We start from the raw sequence: 22027 nt of genomic DNA, 5'->3' as shown, positions 1-22027 counted from the left end.
ATTGGTTCTAGAAGCCACATAAATGGTTCGCCAGAGGATCATTGAAGGGGGCAATAAAGGAATAAGTGTTGAACCATTTTGTGGTGATCACAAAAAGAAAACTTATTTCTACCTATACATTCCAGCTACTCGAAGTCCTCTTTCATTAAGACGTCTCTTCTTTGTATGTACCACACGAAAATCATGACTTTTTATGGTACTATAAGTTTCCACGTATTTAGAGCAAAAAGCTAGGGCTTCAGTTAACGAGCTTCACACACATAAACTTGACAGTAAAGATCCAGGGGAAGTCCGTTTCCAACAAAAGACATACGGTGTTTTGATAGGTAGACCCCATCGACGTACTGTCCCAATGGAGCCACGATGTCCATTTTATCCCTAGTTAGGGCCCGTGGAAGCTCCGCATCTCACAACACAAAGGGGTGTATCCCCCAACCAGATGCCTTTCCAAAATCTCGTACTTTATCCAATCCCAACGACGAATGACCCCCTACTAACAAAAAGATCCTCTTTCACTCTAATCAAACCTTTCCAACTGGCGAGTCCGTAGGCTTGTCTAGAGAAAGAGTTTTAGACCGGAGGTATTTGTTAGGAAGTACTTCTTGCCATACTAGTTTCAATAAAGTAGCTTGAAAAGACATTTGTTAAGCAACCATGTGTTTTTAATATGAAGATCCTCAATACCGAGAGCCTTTGGTCCCATGGATGACACAAAACTTCCCACTTGTTTTTTTTTTTTGTGTGTGTGTGGGTAAACTTCCCACTTGGTTAACCTATACTTCCGCTTATGTTCATCACTTTGCCAGAAAAAATTGCATATGTGAAGGAAGTGCCAATATTTAATACCGTCTGGTGTTATAAATTCATCTCCCAAAATTATTGGAGTTGAAGATTCACTTGAAAAAATAATTTGACATATTAAAGATGTTGCCCTTGCGCGGGGTATCTGCAAATTGAGGATCCAAGGGACGATTGCATCCAGTTCTAAACACACCATTATGATTTCAGTGATAATGCATGCTTCCAAAGCCCAGCTGCAAGCTTGGGCCATCCTTCGGAAGGGAAAAAGAAAAAGGGGTCCTGCTGCACCAGCGACTAAACCATCCACGCATCTCTCGCTCGAACCCCTATTTAAGCCCCTCCATTCTTCCCTACATTCTCCACACAACCACGAGTTGCTCATCTCTCCACCCAATCATCACTAGCTAATACGGTGCACTGTTAGCTACAGACCAAGAAGTGATCATGGCCCGCGCTCAGGTAATGCTCATGGCCGTCGCCTTGGTGCTCATGCTCGCGGCGGTCCCGCGCGCTGCCGTGGCCATCGACTGCGGCCACGTTGACAGCTTGGTGAGACCCTGCCTGAGCTACGTTCAGGGCGGCCCCGGCCCGTCTGGGCAGTGCTGCGACGGCGTCAAGAACCTCCATAACCAGGCGCGATCCCAGAGCGATCGCCAAAGCGCTTGCAACTGCCTCAAGGGGATCGCTCGTGGCATCCACAATCTCAACGAGGACAACGCCCGCAGCATCCCCCCCAAGTGCGGTGTCAACCTCCCATACACCATCAGTCTCAACATCGACTGCAGCAGGTGATTAATTCACATGCAAGCATATATATATGAACACTCATCCACGTAAAATTTATTGATATTAACATTAATCAAATCTTTGCACTGCAGGGTGTAATGGGCGACGATCCGTCAAGCTGGTGCTCAGCTCATCCATCCACGTGGAGTTGAAGCGCGCAGCCTCTATCCCTATGTAGTATGGTCACTAGTTATGCGAGTTTATACTGAATATGAATAAGAACTCTCTCCAGCTGGCTTGCTGGTACTCCTCTGGAGGAGATCAGTATCTGTGTACCTGAGAGTTGAGAGTTTGTACCATGGGCACTCCCAGTGTTTATGGACTTTAATACATACAACTCGTTCTGTTCAGCGTGTGACTTATCTTTGTTTCCTCACGTTCGCCTGTCATATACTCCTTCCATCCGGTATTAGTTGGCGTTCAAACGGATATATCTAGACATACTTTAATGATAGGCATATCCTTTTAAGCGTGAGCTTTTTTAGGGTACCCGGTATTCCCGGGAGTAGTGTGGGAGTACCGATCAAATCCATCCGTTGGTTTGCAGTGTTGTTTTCCAATCTTTAATCTAGGTTCCCAAATCCAGCAGCCTAATCAAGCGCATGCAGCTAGCCGCGCAGCCGCCGCCGGAGGCACTTTCTTCGCCGTGCGACCAGTGACCCATCAATCATGTGTTTCTTCAAAAAACAGAAAGTTGATCACTATAGGATGTATGGTAATTTGAGGCGAATAAAACATGTTGTAGTGTGGAGTTTCCATCAACGATAGATACCGTCTGGATTGGATAAGTGTCACCGTCAGAAAGATTTAATTTAGGGCTGAATTATAGATCATCAGAAGAGGCATGTCGCTCGGAAGATTCTGATGGGAAAGAATTTCTTAAAACGAATTCAGACGAGAAAGATGATGATCTGCATAGGAGTTTCTTGTATAATCTACGGCTCCATCGGCCCCGTCCATGGCTCACCGCCTACGGGCATGCAGGTTGTGGCTTCAGCACTCGGAGCATGTGGCTGCCCACCCATTCCGCCGGCCGAATAGCCGCGCATTGCCGGCACAGAAATTACGCATGAACTTAGATATATTGTCGAATTAATATTTAACCCTCATGTCATGGTACTTTCTTGTTTTTAGTGGTGGTACTCTCTAACATTGGAAGTGGAGTATGAGTCAATATCAATCATTGGATTAGGAAGAATGAACGGTCCATTTTAGTTTGAGGATAATGTAAAAGCGTTTTTGAAACGTCAACTAATTTCGGATAGAGGAACTAATAAATTACTTATGTGCTCTAGGATCGTAGTATCATATATATACCTTTATGAATTAGTTAACTGGAGACCATATGTTTCTTTAATCTGGATCGAAATTAGGGATTCAAGCTTGCTATAAACACTAGTAGAAAACCACCCATTAGTCCCGGTTCGTAAGGGTCTTTAGTCCCGGTTCATGAACCGGGATTAATGGGTCGTTACTAATACATCCCCCCTTTAGTCCCGATTCTAACACGAACCGGGACAGATGGTCCTCCACGTGGCCGGTGCGCCGAGCCCAGGCAGGGGGGCCTTTGGTCCCGGTTGGTGGCACCAACCGGGACCAAAAGGCATCCACACGTCAGCATTCCAGTGGCTGTGGTTTTTGTTTTTTTAAGGGGGGGGGGGATTGGGGGTTTTGGGGGTTAATTTAGGTGTTTCATATATTGTGTTAGCAAGCTAATTAATAGAGAGAAATGTCCTCTCTTATGTCCGTGCTTGGTCGACGCTACGTACTATATACATATAGCCCTCGACACGCTAGCTAGTAAGAAAATGAAGGAAACCATCGAGTACAGAAGTTCGTCATGCATACCGAGAGAAATGATCGATCGACCTCTCCTTCTCTGAGAGATTGGTCGAACAACAAGTTTTTGTATCATGTACGTCCGACGCTACTGGCTACATACATGTACAATATATAAGATCTCTCAATTACAGTCCTCTAGCATTTGAAATCAACTTCCACATGGTATTCTCCGGCTTTATTGATGACGTGGTCAAGAAAGAATCCCGCCAATTCCTCTTGAATTGCTTTGATGCGATCTGGTTCTAGGAGTTCATTCCGCATCTGCCACGTCTAATTTGAAGAAGGGAGTTAATTAATACATATATATGAATGAAACTCAACAGAAATAATGGTGTAATAAAATGAAATTGTGAATATTATTAATTGCTTACGCACTTCATATTGTCTTTGAGAGTAGCCCCGCTTGTTTTTCAAAGTCGCGTTGTGGATGAACTCGCACACGTAGTATCCACAGAAATCATTCCCTTGTTCCTTCCCCAAGCACTTACGAGAAATAGAGGTCAATCAAACTGATAATGAAGCATTATAAATGGCATTGATGAAAGTATAGCTATAGAATCAACGGGAGATGCGCACAACTAGCTAGCCAGTAGTACTTACTTTCGGGTATGTATATCGCAGCTCCTTCGGCAGTCCCGGAGCTTGTGCGGTGAACTGTTTCCAAACCCTGCAAGACAAAGAAAATAATTATTACTTGAGATATCAGGAAATGAACAAAAAGTTGCTGATATGGTGCGATAATGATCGATTGAACTTACTTGCTGAGCATTTCAGTTATGTCCGCATAGGTGCTGGGATCTTTCCGTCTCGAGTCTAAGACGGTTACTAGTCCACGCTCAAGCTTAATCTCCAGAAGAATATAGTGGAAACTGCGCACGCATTCATAACTCATCAATTACATTACTATAACCTCGCTCGAGTAATAAGGGAAACCGAATATGCAAACGATCAGTAACACTCACTTGCCATTGTATGGAAAGAGTATGGTATCTTTGTTTTGATTTTTGATCAACGATTGTAGCAAGTTGTCCTCGACCTCTTTGACGTCCTTTTCAACCAGAAATACATCTATGATATTTGTGTTAATGAACCCAATATCATAGATTTCTTTTTTTTTTGCACTCGACGATCTTCAATCTGCATAATATATTGAGGATAACTAATTATAAATACATGCAATGAAAGAGCCGAGCTATATATAGAGACTTAATGACAGAAATAGTACTTACAGGCAGTAGCAAAAGACCGTTAATTTATCGAGGGCCTTTGATTGAAGAACGCGAAGAATTCCTCAAATGGAACACACAACAGATCAGTTCCAACAAGGTCGTGCTCCTCTTTAATGTGCAGATACAAACTATTCGCCCCCTCAGACTCTCTGCAGGTTTTCATGTACCAAGTATGGAACCTTCGCATCATCGTTGTTAGAGATTTTTCATCTTTGACGAGAGGCTTCCCGTACTCGTATCTGTGTTCTTCCACCATCATGTAATCAGGAAGTGCATCGTCAGGCAGGTAATCTTGTAGATTGCCATAACCGTCCACCATCCCCGGAACATTAGCGACGATGTTGCCGCTAGACACATTGACCAGGGTGCACGATTGGTTTGCTTGTTCGCCGAGCTGGTCAATTTTTTTTGCGGCTGCTCGTTCTTTTGCTCTTTGATGTCTGACCGTACTTCCCGACCGCTCCGCTTGGAGATATGTTTGTTCAGTAATGCGCTCATAGTTGGTTCTCGGAGGAGACTTTGCCGGTTTCCTCAGGGCATCGAGAGTGCGCTTTGCTTTCACCGGATCTACCTTCTCCTCCGGATGTGGATGTCTCTTTGCTTTCACCCCTTCAAAGAACTCCTTCACGTGGGCCTGCACAATCGTATTGTTTTCCTCCTCGGTCCTCTCGTACGGTAACTTCTCTAGAGGCTTTAGAGGTGGACCGTATCTGTGTTGCCTCTCTCCTCTTCTTGTGCTGCTAGACGCCGGAGCAGACGGAGCGGCTGCGGTGTCTGTCTTCTTTCGTGCTTGCTTACGAGGCGGAGGAGAAGGACTACGATGCGCCGGAGCTGCCGGGGCGGCGGCGGGTCTCTTCCGCCCTTGCTGGCGAGGCGGAGAAGGAGGAGGCGGAGTGCCGCCACGCGCCGGAGAAGGAGGCGGAGTGCCGCCACGCGCCGGAGAAGGAGGCAGAGTGCCGCCACGCGTGCCCTGATCGTCACTTGGCGGAGGAGGAGGCGGTGGAGGAGGCGGAGCGCCGCCACGCGTGCCCTGATCGTCACTCGCCGGAGGAGGAGGCGATGGAGGAGGCGGAGTGCCCTGACTCGCCGGAGGAGGTGGAGGAGGCGGAGGCGTCCAGTTCAGAAGGTTAATGAGCTCCTTCCGCCATAGGCATGGAGTCTTCAGAGCAGAACCTAGCCTAGTCTCCCCTTCACCGGTAGGGTGCTCAAGCACGAGGTCCCCAAATCCCTCTGTTATTTCATCCACCATCACCTTAGCATATCCTTCTGGAATCGGCTGGTAGTGATAAGTTGTGCCAGGTCCACTAGGATAAACTTGGCCAACAGCCGCCTTGACCTTCAAATTCATCCATCGCGCCATAATGTGGCAATTTTGAGACTCCGTGATACCATCCACGGGATAGCTGGCAGGAGCCGTCAAGACATGCTCCGGATGAAGTAGCTCGGTGGAAGCCACGCTGCTTCTCCGCTGAGATGGCGGGGTAGCTTCGGGGGAAGCTTCGGCAGGTCGTTTGTTGCGATCTGCTGCTTCTCGTACCTCTTCTCGTTCCTCTAGCCCCATTACCCTTTCGTGCAGCGCCTGCAGTTGATCCTGCTCCAGTTTCTTCCTCCTCTCGTGGGTTTTGTAACCCCCTGCGTCCGGAAAACCAACCTTCCACGGAATGGAGCCTGGCGTGCCTCGTGTCCGTCCAGGGTGCTCAGGATTCCCAAGGGCCATTGTGAGCTCGTCCTTCTCCCTGTTTGGAAGGAACGTCCCTCGCTGCGCTGCATCGATATAGTGTTGACGGTTCTTGACTGGTGTTTGTAGTTGCTCGTCCGTCCACTGACATTTCCCTGTTACAGGGTCCAAGGTTCCGCCAGCCCCGAAGAACCAAGTCCGGCAACGGTCTGGCCAGTACATTGTCTCTGGTTCGATCCCTTTTTCAAGCAGATCATGCTCAGCCTTGGACCACTTAGGCTGGGCTTTGAGGTAGCCACCTGACCCCATGCGATGGTGAAGCTTCTTCTTCGCAGCATTTTTCTTGTTTGTCGCCGACATCTTCTTACTCTTTTCCGATGTCTTGTGGGTCATAAATGTGGGCCAGTGATCTTTGATCTTCTCATATTTGCCGATGAATTCTGGTGTCTTTTTTTTCTCGAAAAACTGGTTCAGCTCTTTCCTCCACCTCCTCATTAGGGTTGCCATCTTCTTAAGAGCACAAGACTTGATTAATTGCTGTTTAACTGGCTTCTCCGGATCCTCCTCTGGCGGTAGGGTGAAATTTGCCTTCAGCTCAGTCCAAAGATCTTCTTTCTGCATATCATTGACATAAGACACCTCAGGGTCTTCCTCCTTAGCAGGCTTATACCATTGCTGGATGCTGATCTGGATCTTGTCCCTAACAAGAACCCCGCACTGAGCAGAAAATGCCTTCCTTGTCCGGATGGGTTCAATCGGTCGCCGTCGGGCGCGATTTCTATGATCTCAAACTTTTCATCCGAGCTCAACTTTTTCTTCGGGCCTTGTCTCCTTACCGAAGTTGTGCTCGATCCGGAGGGCTAGAAATTATAAGGAAGAAAGACGAGAGTAATTAATATGTGTACATATACCAAAACAATGGATGCATCAATTAACTAGTCAACACGGGCTTAACTAATATATATATACCTGGCCGGACTCGGTTCGGTGACCGGAGCAGTCAGCACGGTCTCCTTCTTGTACCTCCATTGTGTCACCGGAGCCATCATGAACATAGTCCTCTTCTTGTACCGGCATTAATGGGTCGAAGCCATCATGAACATAGCCCTCTTCTTCACCCAGTCCTTCCCGTCCATCGGTCTCGTTGAGAAATGATGCAACTTCATCACTTCCTTGTGCGATTATGTCCCCCAACATCGCTTCTGTTTCTTCGTCTCGGGAGTGCTCCATAGTTTCTGCAAATATTTACAACATGTCAATTATTATTCAAACATGGTACAGATGGATATATATATATATATATATATATTAGTGGCAACGCTCTTTTAACTTGATAAATTTGGGTGGCCTCGAGAGAGTTAATTTGTCGGGTAGGGGCGCGGCGGGAGGGGGTAGGAGACCAACATCGTTTTCTCTCTAGGGTTTGGGTGTCCTCGAGAGTTTTGGTCGAGCGAGAGGGCCGAGGGGGGTGCTGCCGTTGTATAAGTTATCACGGTCGAGAGGGTGTATATATATCGACCGCCCCTCATGTCGAAGTTATCTCGAGGGGGTTATATCGACAACGACTACATGGGAAAATAATGTTATCGGGGAGGGGGTATCGGTACCCCCCCCCCTCGTGTTGAAGTTTTTTCTTTCTCCTCTATTCCTTTCTTTCTTCTTCTCCTCTTCTTTTTCTTCTTCTCCCTCGAGAAAGGAAAATAATTAAGGAAAAGGAAGAAAAGTGGAAGAAGGAAGAAGAAGAAAAAGAAGAAAAAGAAGAGGAGAAGAAGAAAGGAATAGAGGAGAAGAAGAAAAATAGAATTCTTTTTCTTCTTTTTTCCTCTTATTTATTTCTCCACTTCTTCCTCTCCTCTTCTTCTCCTTTCTTCCTCTTCTTATTTTCCTTTTTCCTCTCATTCTTTTAGTATTGCTTGTTTAAAAAAAAATGTTCAAATAGAAAAAGGTTTTGCCTAATGCATTGTTCATATGAATATACAAACATTTGCATATTCTACAATAATTAATATCACCAAAAAAATCTATGAACAGAAAAAAAACCTAACTTTCTAAAAATCTATCTTTTGCATATATGAAAACATTAATTCACATATGAACAAAAAATACATATATGAACAAAAACATGCTCTGAACAATTTTTGAACATGTACATACACATAGCCACATACATACACATATACATTATATATATATGAACAAAAAAACTAAACTAATAAAAATGAAAAAAACAGAGCCGCATATATATATATATAGCCACATACATACACATATACATTGAACAAAAAAATTAACTAATAAAAATGAAAAAAACAGAGCCGGTGCGGCGCGGCGGCTCACAGCGGTGGCGGCTAGATGACGATGGCGACGGTGGGGGCGGCGAGGGCGCCGACGCGCGGGGGCGGGACGGGGCAGGGGCTCGGGGCGCGACGCGCGGGGGCGGGCGACGGCGACGGGGCAGCCTGGCAGCGACGACGGCGGGCACGGGCTCGGGGAGGCCGGCGACGGCGACGGGCGCGGGCGACGGCGACGGCAACGGCGGGGGCGGCGTCGGGGCAGCCTGGCGGCGACGATGTGCTCGGCGTCGTCGGGGGGCAACTGGTGGCGATGAACTCTGCAAAACTGCGAAGTGCTACTTATATACAAGGAGCATTGGTCCCAGTTTGTGGCACCAACCGGGACCAATGCCCCCTTTAGTCCCGGTTGGTTCCACCAACCGGGACCAAAGGCCTCTTTTTCGGCAGCCCAAAGGGTGGGAAGCGGTGACCTTTGGTACCGGTTGGTGCCACCAACCGGGACCAATGCCCCCCCTTTAGTCCCGGTTGGTGCCACCAACCGGGACCAAAGGTCCCTGTGCTGCCCGCATCGGGGCCAAAGTTTAGTCCCACCTCGCTAGTTGAGAGGGGCACGCAGTGCTTTATAAGCCCCACGGCCGCACCCCTCTCGAACTCCTCTCGACTGCAGGCTTTCGGGCCTACTTGCTAAACTTTGCCTGGTGGGCCTTCTGGGCCTACCGCGGGCCTGAATCCTGGCCCATAGTAGGGTTTCATGTCGTATTCAGGCCGTGGGGGCCCAGTAGGAGGCATTTTTTTCTTTACTTATTGTTGCTATTTTTATTTTTTTCCTGTTTTTTTGTTTTGTTTTCTGCATTATTTATTTTCTTTTGTTTTTTGCTTTATTTTTTAATTCTTTTTGCTTTTAGTTTTAGGAAAATTATAAACTTTCTGTTAGTGCCATTACTTTTCAAATTTGAAAACACTTTTTTTGTTTTTTTGTTTTCTTTCTTGCTTTATTTATTTTATTTTGTTTCTACTTACAACAAAATACTTATTGTTGCTATTTTTAATTATTACGAGGGCCGAACCATAAGACATTAAAGCATTTCAAATGAACTCTGAAAAAGTTGAAAGTTGGCATGGTATCATAAATTGACCCACACATAGCATGTGCATGTACAAAACGGACAATGGTATCATACTCGTCAGTTACAAAGTTGGCATGGTATCATCATAATAGTTGCGGGAGAAAGTCTTCACTTTTTCTTCGCTTGTGTCATTTGCTTATTGCGCAGTAACCATGGATAATCTTCATTGTTTATCAGGATGCTGGGGTCAGCCTTGACTTTAAAGGGAGGAATTTCATGAAACTTTTCATAATCTTCAGACATGTCTGTCTTGTCCTCCACTCCCACGATGTCCCTTTTTCCTGAAAGAACTATGTGGCGCTTTGGCTCATCGTATGATGTATTCGCTTCCTTATCTTTTCTCTTTCTCGGTCTGATAGACATGTCCGTCACATAGATAACCTGTGCCACATCATTGGCTTGGACGAACGGTTCGTCAGTGTACCCAAGATTTTTCAGATCCATTGTTGTCATTCCGTACTGTGGGTCTACCTGTACCCCGCCTCCTGACAGATTGACCCATTTGCACTTAAACAAAGGGACCTTAAAATCATGTCTGTAGTCAAGTTCCCATAAGTCCACTATGTAACCATAATATGTGTCCTTTCCCCTCTCGGTTGTTGCATCAAAGCGGACACCGCTGTTTTGGTTGGTGCTCTTTTGATCTTGGTCAATCGTGTAAAATATATTCCCATTTATCTCGTATCCTTTCCAAATCAATACAGTCAAAGTTGGTCCCCTGGACAACAAGTACAGCTCATCACAAACAGTGTTGTCACCTCTGATACGTGCTTCCAACCAACTGCTGAAAGTCCTGATGTGTTCACATGTAATCCAGTCGTCGCACTGCTCCGGGTGTTTGGAGCGCAGACTGTTCTTGTGTTCATCGACATACGGGGTCCCAAGGTAGAGTTCTGTAGAACTGTGTAGTGTGCTTGAGACCAAGAATATCCGTCCCTGCATATTATTGAGTCCCTTCCAAGCGTGCCTTTTCGAGTCAGTCTCCCCTCATACCGCGATTTAGGGAGACCTATCTCCTTAAGGCCAGGAATGAAGTCAACACAAAACCCGATGACATCCTCTGTTTGATGGCCCATGGAGATGCTTCCTTCTGGCCTAGCACGGTTACGGACATATTTCTTTAGGACTCCCATGAACCTCTCAAAGGGGTACATATTGTGTAGAAATACGGGGCCCAGAATGACAATCTCGTCAACTAGATGAACTAGGACGTGCGTCATGATATTGAAGAAGGATGGTGGGAACACCAGCTCGAAACTGACAAGACATTGCACCACATCACTCCTTAGCCTTGGTATGATTTCTGGATCGATCACCTTCTGAGAGATTGCATTGAGGAATGCACATAGCTTCACAATTGCTAATCGGACGTTTTCCAGTAGAAGCCCCCTCAATGCAACCGGAAGCAGTTGCGTCATAATCACGTGGCAGTCATGAGACTTTAGGTTCTGAAACTTTTTCTCTGCCATATTTATTATTCCTTTTATATTCGACGAGAAGCCAGTCGGGACCTTCATACTAAGCAGGCATTCAAAGAAGATTTCCTTCTCTTCTTTGGTAAGAGCATAGCTGGCAGGACCTTCATACTGCTTTGGAGGCATGCCGTCTTTTTCGTGCAAACGTTGCAGGTCCTCCCGTGCCTCAGCTGTATCTTTTGTCTTCCCATACACGCCCAAGAAGCCTAGCAGGTTCACGCAAAGGTTATTCGTCACGTGCATCACGTCGATCGAAGAGCGTACCTCTAGGTCTTTCCAGTAGGGTACGTCCCAAATTATAGATTTCTTCTTCCACATGGGTGCGCGTCCCCCAGCGTCACTCGGAACAGCTAGTCCGCCGGGACCCTTTCCAAAGATTACGTGTAAATCATTGACCATAGCAAGTACGTGATCACCGGTACGCATGGCGGGCTTCTTCCGGTGATCCGCCTCGCCTTTGAAATGCTTGCCTTTCTTTCGACATTGATGGTTGGTCGGAAGAAATCGACGATGGCCCAGGTACACATTCTTCCTGCAGCTTGCCAGGTATATACTATCGGTGTCAAGTAAACATTCTGTGCATGCGTGGTATCCCTTGTTTGTCTGTCCTGAAAGATTACTGAGAGCGGGCCAATCGTTGATGGTCACGAACACCAACTCCTTTAGGTTAAATTCCTCATGTTTGTGCTCATCCCACGTACGTACACCGTTTCCATTCCACAGCTGTAAAAGTTCTTCAACTAATGGCCTTAGGTACACATCAATGTCGTTGCCGGGTTGCTTAGGGCCTTGGATGAGAACTGGCATCATAATGAACTTCCGCTTCATGCACATCCAAGGAGGAAGGTTATACATACATAGAGTCACGGGTCAGGTGCTGTGATTGCTGCTCTGCTCCCCGAAAGGATTAATGCCATCCGCGCTTAAAGCAAACCATACGTTCCTTGGCTCACTTGCAAACTCATCCCAGTACTTTCTCTCGATTTTCTCCACTGCGACCCGTCAGCGGGTGCTCTCAACTTCCCGTCTTTCTTACGGTCCTCACTGTGCCATCGCATCAACTTGGCATGCTCTCCGTTTCTGAACAGACGTTTCAACCGTGGTATTATAGGAGCATACCACATCACCTTCGTAGGAACCCTCTTCCTGGGGGGCTCGTCGTCAACATCACCAGGGTCATCTCGTCTGATCTTATACCGTAATGCACCGCATACCGGGCATGCGTTCAGATTCTTGTACGCACCGGGGTAGAGGATGCAGTCATTAGGGCATGCATGTATCTTCTACACCTCCAATCCTAGAGGGCATACGACCTTCTTTGTTGCGTATGTACTGTCGGGCAATTCGTTATCCTTTGGAAGCTTCTTCTTCAATATTTTCAGTAGCTTCTCAAATCCTTTGTCAGGCACATCATTCTCTGCCTTCCACTGCAGCAATTCCTGTACGGTACCGAGCTTTGTGTTGCCATCTTCGCAATTGGTGTACAACCCTTTTTTGTGGTCCTCTAGCACGCGATAGAACTTTAGCTTCTCCTTTTGACTTTCGCATTGCGTCCTCGCATCGATAATGACCCGGCGGAGATCATCATCATCGGGCACATCGTCTGGTTCCTCTTGATCTTCAGCAGCTTCACCCGTTGTAGCATCATCGTGCACATCGTCTGGTTCCTCTTGATCTTCAGTAGCATCACCGTATTCAGGGGGCACATAGTTGTCATCGTACTCTTCTTCTTCGCCGTCTTCCATCATAACCCCTATTTTCCGTGCCTCGTCCAAACATTATAGTGTGGCATGAAACCCTTGTAAAGCAGGTGGGTGTGGAGGATTTTCCGGTCAGAGTAAGACTTCGTATTCCCACATATAGGGCATGGACAACACATAAAACCATTCTGCTTGTTTGCCTCAGCCACTTCGAGAAAATCATGCACGCCCTTAATGTACTCGGAGGTGTGTCTTGAACCGTACATCCATTGCCGGTTCATCTGCGTGCATTATATATAATTAAGTGTGTCAAAAATCATTACAGAACATCATGAATAGATAATTGAGTGACCAAATTAATAGAAGTTCATCATCACATTAAAACCAAAGTACATACATAGTTCTCATCTAACAACATAAAGCTCTGCAGAGCATCTAAATTAATTAAACCATACACTGAAACTATGTAAAACATTTCAATGCGAAAACAAATGCGATCATAATCGCAACCAATGTAACAACTGATCCAACGGCATAATGATACCAAGCCTCGGTATGAATGGCATATTTTCTAATCTTTCTAATCTTCAAGCGCATTGCATCCATCTTGATCTTGTGATCATCGACGACATCCGCAACATGCAACTCCAATATCATCTTCTCCTCCTCAATTTTTCTAATTTTTTCCTTCAACAAATTGTTTTCTTCTTCAACTAAATTTAACCTCTCGACAATAGGGTCGGTTGGAATTTCCAGTTCAACAACGTCCTAGATAAATAAAATCGATGTCACGTTGGTCGGCATAATTGTCATAAACAATAAATGAACCAATAGTTATGAAAAGATAATATATACCACATCCGAATCATAGACAGGACGAGGGCCGACGGGGGCGGATACCAAAACCATCGCACTATATAAGATGCAATAATAAAAGTAAGAAAATAATACAAGTATCTATCTAAACATACAAGTAAGAATATTTTTCCTTTCAGAAAGAAGATAAGAACAAGAGGCTCACCACGGTGGTGCCGGCGATGAGATCGGCGCGGTTGATCGACGACGGTGAAGACGGGGACGGGGCGTGACGGACCGCTAAACCTAGACAAATATTGAGGAAAATGGAGCTTGGCGGTCGAGCTTGGAGAGGAGAAACCTTAAGTAGTGTGGCTCGGGCATTCCATCGAACACCTTGTGTGCATAGGAGGTGAGCTAGAGCACCACCAAGCCCTCTCCTCCTCGGCCAGAAAAAACAGAGGAGTGTGCTCTGCTCTTGCGCGAGGGGGTATATATAGGCACCACCATTGGTCCCGGTTGGTCGCATGAACCGGGACTAAAGGGTTGCCTTTGGTCCCGGTTCATGCCACCAACCGGGACCAATGGTGGTGGGCCAGGAGCGAGGCCCATTGGTCCCGGTTCGTCCCACCAACTGGGACCAAAAGGTCCAGACGAACCGGGACCAATGGCCCACGTGGCCCGGCCGGCCCCCGGGGCTCATGAACCGGGTCCAATGCCCCCATTGGTCCCGGTTCTGGGTTGAACCGGGACTAATGGGCTGGACCGGCCTGGACCATTGGCCCCTTTTCTACTAGTGAAAGTAGGGGCAAATACGAATTGAACTAGATCGCTAAAAAGATGTTACAACTAACCTGACTGTTGATGTATAAATGTATTGACTAGTCTCTTTCATCAGATCGGTCTTTTAGTTGCATTGGCTAGAGCATGCACTTCTACATGGTATCAGGGCCAAGAGGTCTTGAGTTCAAAACCTTGGTGACGCTATTAAAGTGCAACCCACTTTCGGTCCACATTTAGGTCTAAGGAGGAGTGCGGCTCTACATCCCTATGGAAGATAAATGTGCATATGTTATATACACAGGTGATTAATTTGAGAGCACATGTTATGGAAATGGGCGCTGATAGGCGCCAGCGCGCCGGCCCAAATTTGGGCCAGTCGGCTGCCAGGCGTCCGATTTACACGCATCAACGGATGCGATTGTCACCACCACCACCACCCCCCCCCCCCGATCCAAGTCGTCTTCCTCCTTCTGGACTTGCGCGAGGGAAAAAAAGAAATCTGCAAGTCAGCCTCCTCGTGCGCAGCTCGCCGGGCCTACTAGACCGCCCCGTCGCACCTCGCCGGGCCTGCTCGACGTCGCAGCACACGGGGGCCGGGCGATGTGGCAGATCACCGAGGCCGCCGCAGCACGCCGGATGCAGCTCCGCCTTGCATCTCGACGTGTGTCACACCCCCTGATTGCAGCACCACCGGATGAGGGTTCCAGCGTGGCCACCGGCCTGCTGTCGCAGCTCGCCATGCGCCCATCGCAGCACCGTCGTTGCCGATCGCCATTGTTATCTAGCTGTTTTCAGTTTGAAGATTTTTTAGAAGCGGGTTGTAGCTATTCTCGACGCCGGTTGCAGCTTTTTTCGGCTGCGCGGTGGCCGACCTCCAGCTACCCTATATCCAGTTGAAGCTTTTATCGGATGTAGCTTTTTTGGTTGCCGGACGTAGCATTTTTCAGTATGGTTGCAGCGATGAAGCACGTCCGTCGAAGCCTATTCTTTCTCTGGTTCCAGCAAAAAATGCCACTGGTCGTAGCATTTTGGGTTGACGGTTGTAGCTCCGATGCGCATGGGTTGTAACACCTGCTTCTCTCTTGTCCCTGCAAGAAAGAATGACGCATGTAGCAATTTCCGTCGCTGCTTGTAGCTTCGTCGAGTGCCGTTAACAGCTTTTCCGTAGATGGTTGAAGCATCCCGTGCAGCAGGTCGGCGCCTACACGAGCTGGTCGAAGCTTTTTGTTTCACCTGTTGTAGCTTTTCCCACAATGGTTGTAGCTTCTCAGGCGCCGGTTGCAGCTTCCATGGGTACCCGCCCCAGCTTTGTGTATCTGGGCTCAAGCTTTTCTTCTCACCGGTGGTAGCTCTCTCAGGTGCGGGTTGCAACATCTGTTTGTTGTCGTCTCCAGCTCCGGCTGGTGCTGGTTGCAGCACCGACGTTGGGTGGCGCCGTTGTAGCTTCCAGGTCTGTAAGAAGGAGAGAAAAAGCATCATGAAAAGAGCTCCAAAATCCTCTAGGGATCCATGGCGATTTGCTGTGGGGAGTGGAGAAAGCCATAGCCGTGGCCGGCTAGCCGGAGTGGAGCCAGGAGTGTGTGGGTTCTGGCACGCTCGCCGGTGGGATCGGAGAAACAGAAGAGTGGATGCGGGACGGGCTGAGTTTTGTTGTGGATAAGACAGAGGAGCGAGGAAGAAACGAGTGGAGGAGCGCTTCGTTTAGTGCATGAACCCATGTGCAGAAGTGCGAGTCAAGGTGAGTGAGGGGCGTGACCGGCCGAAGTCGATTATAAATGTTTCCGTATGAAAATTCAGAGTTAAGTGCGTCCATCGAGCACTACAGGCTATTTCGCAGCGCATGTCCGCAAACTGCTTTATGCAACAGCGTCGGACTATATTGAAATATCATGAAGTATCAAGTGAGGAATATTAACTACACCGTAGAATCATGCATAGCTCTTTTTTTTACGGGACATAGCTCTTTTTCTTAAGTGGCCCGGCAAAAATATGCCTTTTTTAAAAATACAAAATATTTGCCTTTTTTGGTTGAACAAGAAGAAGAGTTTGCTACTTCCTCCGTTCGAAAATACTTGTCATCAAAATGGACAAAAAAGAATGTATCTAAAACTAAAATACATATAAATACATCTCCTTTTATTCATTTTGATGACAAGTATTTCCAGGCGGAGGGAGTACAAAAAATTGGGCTAACGTCCCCAAGAGTTATCAGAGCCTCTTTCTCTTGGAATTAGATAATCCAAATATTTGATTAGCTCTAGCACAAAAAAATGCCTTCTTCTTAATTTATTTAGAATCATTATAACTGTGCAATTTTGGAGCCCTCCTAGACCACCAGTGTTCATAGCTGTCCGATCATCAGTTTTTATCATTTTCTGCCGTTGGATTGGCCCGGGATCGCATACACGGTTGCCTCGTTCGCTACAGTTGAGCACTAATCGTCCTGGGCCACTACTCCGGTGACTTTTTTAGGCCTCTGTCGCTAAATTGGGCTTAATGGGCTTCTACCTGCCTCTCCCATCCGTGCAAAAGGAACAGGGACCTCCTATAGGGCGCCTTCAGCGCCGCGCAAGGGATCTGGCGCCCGCAGCAGCGGTTGGATAGGCCGGCCCACAATCATGCAACAAAGCAAGGAGAAAAATGACAGCCAAAAATACAAAATATTTGCCTTTTTTGGTTGAACAAGAAGAAGAGTTTGCTACTTCCTCCGTTCGAAAATACTTGTCATCAAAACGGACAAAAAAGGATGTATCTAAAACTAAAATACATATAGATACATCTCCTTTTATTCATTTTGATAACATGTATTTCCAGGCGGAGTGGGCACAAAAAATTGGGCTAACGTCCCCAAGAGTTATCAGAGCCTCTTTCTCTTGGAATGAGATAATCCAAATATTTGATTAGCTCTAGCACAAAAAAAATGCCTTCTTCTTAATTTATTTAGAATCATTATAACTGTGCAACTTTAGAGCCCTCCTAGACCACCAGTGTTCATAGCTGTCCGATCATCAGTTTTTATCATTTTCCGCCGTTGGATTGGCCCGGGATCGCATACATGGTTGCCTCGTTCGCTACAGTTGAGCACTAATCGTCCTGGGCCACTACTCCGGTGACTTTTTTAGGCCTCTGTCGCTAAATTGGGCTTAATGGGCTTCTACCATCCTCTCCCATCCGTGCAAAAGAAACATGGACCTCTTATAGGGCGCCTTCAGCGCCGCGCAAGGGATCTAGCGCCCGCAGCAGCGGTTGGATGAGCCGGCCCACAATCACGCAACAAAGCAACGAGAAAAATGACAGCCAAAAATACCTCCCGACCGGGATTCGACCTCACGCCATCCCGCTTCGGCACGGTCAGGCTAGCCACTACACCACCTAACTACTAGCTGATATTACCTCCGCGAAAGTTTAAATAAACAGAAAATAGACGCGCTATTTATTGCACAATACATTGTGGCATTTATACATTTCAATTATTGAAAATATGTTCAAATATTATGGATGGAGTTCTTGAGCATGCAAAAAAATGCCCGCGTATTCAAAAACAGTTCTGAATACACATTGAACATTTTCTTATTATAGGGTGAACATTGTTCAAAGAACACTGAACATTTTGTTAAAATACGCTGAACTTTTTTTGAGTACACGCTGAACAAAATTTCTCTACACGATGAACATTTTTTATACACACTGAACATTTTTTCAATGTATGGTGAACAATATTCAAATACACGTAGAACTTTTCTTAAAATACGGTGAACTCCTTTTGAGTGCATGCTGAACAAAATTTCTATACATGATGAACATTTTTTTATACACACTGAACATTTTTTCAATGTATGGTGAACATTTTTCTTCAATACGGTGAACAAAAAGTTCATGAAATTTGAAAATTAGTTCATCGAATTTGAAAAAAAGTTCACCGAATTTGAAAAAAAGTTCACCAAATTTTAAAAGTAGTTCATCGAATTTGAAAAAGTTCATCGAAATTCAAAAAAAGTTCATGGATTTCAAAAAAGTTCACCGCGGTTGAATTTTTATCTAATTTCAAAATAAAAGTTCATTGAATTTGATAAAAGTTCATCAACTTTGAAAAAAAAGTTCATCGAATTGGGAAAAAGAGAATGTTCATGTATTTAGAAAAAAAATGAAAAATATATAAAAAACAGAACAAAAACAGTTCTAAGAAAAACGAAAAAATCAAAGAAAAAAAAACTAAACGAAACTCTTCCAAGAAAAATAAAAAAACGAAAAAGAAACAAGAAAGAAGAAAAGAAGTAAAAAACTGATGAGAGATGCAAAAGGTGCGGTGGCTGTGGTGGTTAGCATAGTGTGCATATGACCAGCAAGTCACGGTTCGATTCCCACCGCGCTTGTAGATTTTTTGCTCCTTAATAAAGAGGAGGAAAAAAATGAAATGGGCCGGCCCACGTGGAGAAGGGGGTGTGCGCCCGTTTGCCCTAACACCTAAAATGGTCGCTTAAGGCGCCGTTTAGGAAATGCCAAAGGAACATGATGTCGTGGTTCTAAGCCTGACAGTAGAGTGGGGGGTAGGTATTGAGAGGCAAGGTCCTAGCTATGGAGAGGTTGTAAGCACAAAGGATGTACGAGTTCAGGCCCTTCTCGGAGGAAGTAACAGCCCTACGTCTCGGAGCCCGGAGGCGGTCGAGTGGATTATAAATGTATGGATTACAAGGTGCCGAACCCTTCTGCCTGTGGAGGGGGGTGGCTTATATAGAGTGCGCCAGGACCCCAGCCAGCCCACGTAGGAGAAGGTTTAAGGTGAGTTAAGTCTGGGGCGTTACTGGTAACGCCCCACATAAAGTGCCTTTACTATCATAAAGTCTACTTAATTACAGGCCGTTGCGGTGCAGAGTGCCTCTTGACCTTCTGGTGGTCGAGTGCGTCTTCGTGGTCGAGTCCTTCAGGCCAGTCGAGTGTGCCTTCGTTGGTCGAGTGAATCCTCGTTGGTCGACTGGAAGGCGACCTCTTCTAGGGATGTCCTAGGGTAAGTTACTTGGGACAGGTCCGTGACCCTACCCTAGGTACATAACCCCATCATTAGCCCCCGAATGGATTGAGGCTTCGAGTGAAGGAGGAGTTGACGTCGTTTCCGATTAACCTTTGCGCTCTAGTTGTGCGCTGTTCTGGATCAAAGAATCTCTTCGTTGACAAGGAGCAAATCGTCTTCGGTCGACTCGATCCATTCTATTTTTGCGTCGAGTGATCTTTCGAACTTCGTCGATCTCCGAGCGACGGATCGCCGGAATCGCCGCGTCTGACAGGCGGATTTGTTGTTCGCGGATTCTGCGGGGTGCGAAATTCGGGGGCGCGCGCGAAGCGGGGCGGACCGCGGCGTTCGGATGGGACGGGGCATAGACGCCTCGATCTCCGCGCCGCCTTTTTCGCCACGTATCCAGTCCCCATAACTGCTCCCAGATATGATTAGATCGACCGGGCCCACATGTCAGCCACTCGGAAGAGACCTTATATATGCGCCCGGTGGGGATTTCTGTGCTGCGCCTCAGCATTCTCTCTCTCTCTCTCTGCCTCCTTCCTCTCTGCTTAGCGCGCCCGCTCTCACCTCCGCACCACTTTCCTTCGCGCATTTCGCCGGCGACCATGGCCAAGGAGAAGACGGCGGCGCTAGAGCGTGCCAAGAAAGCGTCGGCATCGGAGAAGGCGAAGGGGAGATCTACCACCCGCAGGGGGTCTTCGTCCAGATCCCGCCTGCCGAAAGGCTGGGTCCAAGGAGACTGGATCCAGTCGACCATCACAGAGAAGGACCTCCTCGACATGGCCAACGAGGGCTTGATCCCTCACGGAGCTGCGAGGCTGCCGGGGAAGGAGTGGCAGCCACAACCAGAAGAGGGTGAGTGCGTGCTCCTGGCCACTCATGTCGACCGAGGGTTTTCCTTGCCACCCAGCATTTTCTTCCGTGGCTTCCTGAATTTCTTTGGAGCGCAGCTCCATCACTTTACCCCAAACTCCATTGCCTACCTTGCTGCGTTCGTGTCCATGTGCGAGGGTTTCTTGGGCTGTCGACCGCACTGGGGTTTGTTCAAACGTATCTTCACGTGTCGCTCTCAGACCGTGAAGAAGGCGAGCCCAGGTGACGAGAAGACCCGAGTCGTCCAAATGTGTGGGGGCCTGGGGATTCAGGTGAGGAACAATAGCACATTCCCGCCCATGTCTTTTCCCGAGTCCGTCAGGGGCTGGCAGTCGACTTGGTTCTACTGCCAGGTCCAGTCGACTCCAGGGCAGTCGAGTGGACTCCCCCAATTCACCATGGACCGAGTGAACAAGCCCTCCCCTCTGAAGCTGATTCCGGAGGAGAAAGCCGACGTGAAGATGTTGATGGAGCGAGTGGTGCAGCTGGTTCGGGACGGAGTGACAGGCATGGACCTCCTGGAGGTTTTCCTCAAGCGCCGCATCCAACCTCTCCAGTTCCGGAGCCACTGCATGTGGTTGTACTGTGGGCCCGCGGACGAGACCAGAGTCCATCCAGAAGAAGTTGACGATGACACTCTGGAAAGGTGGATGGTAGCCGTTACCGGGAACAGGGACAACCCGCGCGGAGCCAGAAGGATTCCTCCACTCGACCACGACAGCATCCCAAACAAGGTACACTTGCTCTGCTTTCCGTGGTGTCTTTGTTGTATTCATTCTTGCCGATCCTGTCGACTGGTCGACTGATCGTTGTTTGGGCGACTGCTAGGCCTTCACCGAGCTGTACTCGATGCCCAATGGGGCACAAACTTCGACTGAAGAAGGCGAGGCGAGCGGGGGCGAGGCGGCGGAGGTGAGGCGAGCGGGGGCGAGAGCCAGGGAGAGGAGGAATGGGACTCGGATGCTGCAGGGGATGACGACGACGATGATGATGATGAAGGTGATGAAGATGACCTCGAGGACGAGGAAGAAGAGGAGGAGGAGGTCGTTCCACCGCGCTCAGAAAGGCGGTCGAAACTCGTCCACGACCCCTCAACCGAACGTGGTAAGGGGGTAGCGACCGCTGCCCAGTCGACCAAGCGCCCTCGGACCACCTCTCCGGCGCCGACTGAAAAGGCGCCGAAGCAGCCCAGGGCGGCCTCATCGAAGCCGGCCAAGCTTCTGCCGAAGATGAAGGTGTCCATCCCCACCATTTCAGGGTAATAGTCTTGTTCATATTTTCTTATTCTTATGCGAACTTTATCTCTGGTCGACACTGATGTTAGTCGACTGATCTTTTGGAGCTGCAGTGCTGCTACTTCTGAGACCTCGACCCGGGCCGATGACCACGAGATGGAGGATGCCGCAACTTCGAATCCAGGTGCCGTGTCCTTAATACCATACTTAGTCGACTGACTCGCGATCTCTGATCCTGACACTTCTCTGCAGCTCCACCCAACACTGTTATCGATCTGCCTGATGATGATGAGGATGAGGAGCCGCTGAAGCACAGGAGGAGTCGGAAAGCGCCTGCCGGCAAGGTGTCTCAGGATGCGTCAGCGCCTGAGATTCTGACTGTGGAAGGAGAGAAC

At 47.6% G+C, this 22027-nt stretch overlaps 1 protein-coding gene across 1 annotated transcript; it reads left to right on the top strand.

Moving 5' to 3' along the window:
• The first annotated feature begins 1144 nt into the window (after positions 1 to 1144).
• Positions 1145 to 1937, top strand: LOC606364 (non-specific lipid-transfer protein-like). Its single transcript, XM_044532133.1, has 2 exons — positions 1145 to 1589; positions 1680 to 1937. The coding sequence occupies exons 1-2, from the start codon at positions 1246 to 1248 to the stop codon at positions 1684 to 1686; spliced, it is 351 nt and encodes a 116-aa protein (XP_044388068.1). The 5' UTR covers positions 1145 to 1245; the 3' UTR covers positions 1687 to 1937.
• The last annotated feature ends 20090 nt before the right edge of the window (positions 1938 to 22027 follow it).

This window comes from Triticum aestivum, chromosome 5B (assembly GCF_018294505.1).
Source record: "Triticum aestivum cultivar Chinese Spring chromosome 5B, IWGSC CS RefSeq v2.1, whole genome shotgun sequence".
Classification (NCBI taxonomy): Eukaryota; Viridiplantae; Streptophyta; class Magnoliopsida; order Poales; family Poaceae; genus Triticum; species Triticum aestivum.
This window is presented reverse-complemented; position numbering and strand designations above follow the sequence as displayed.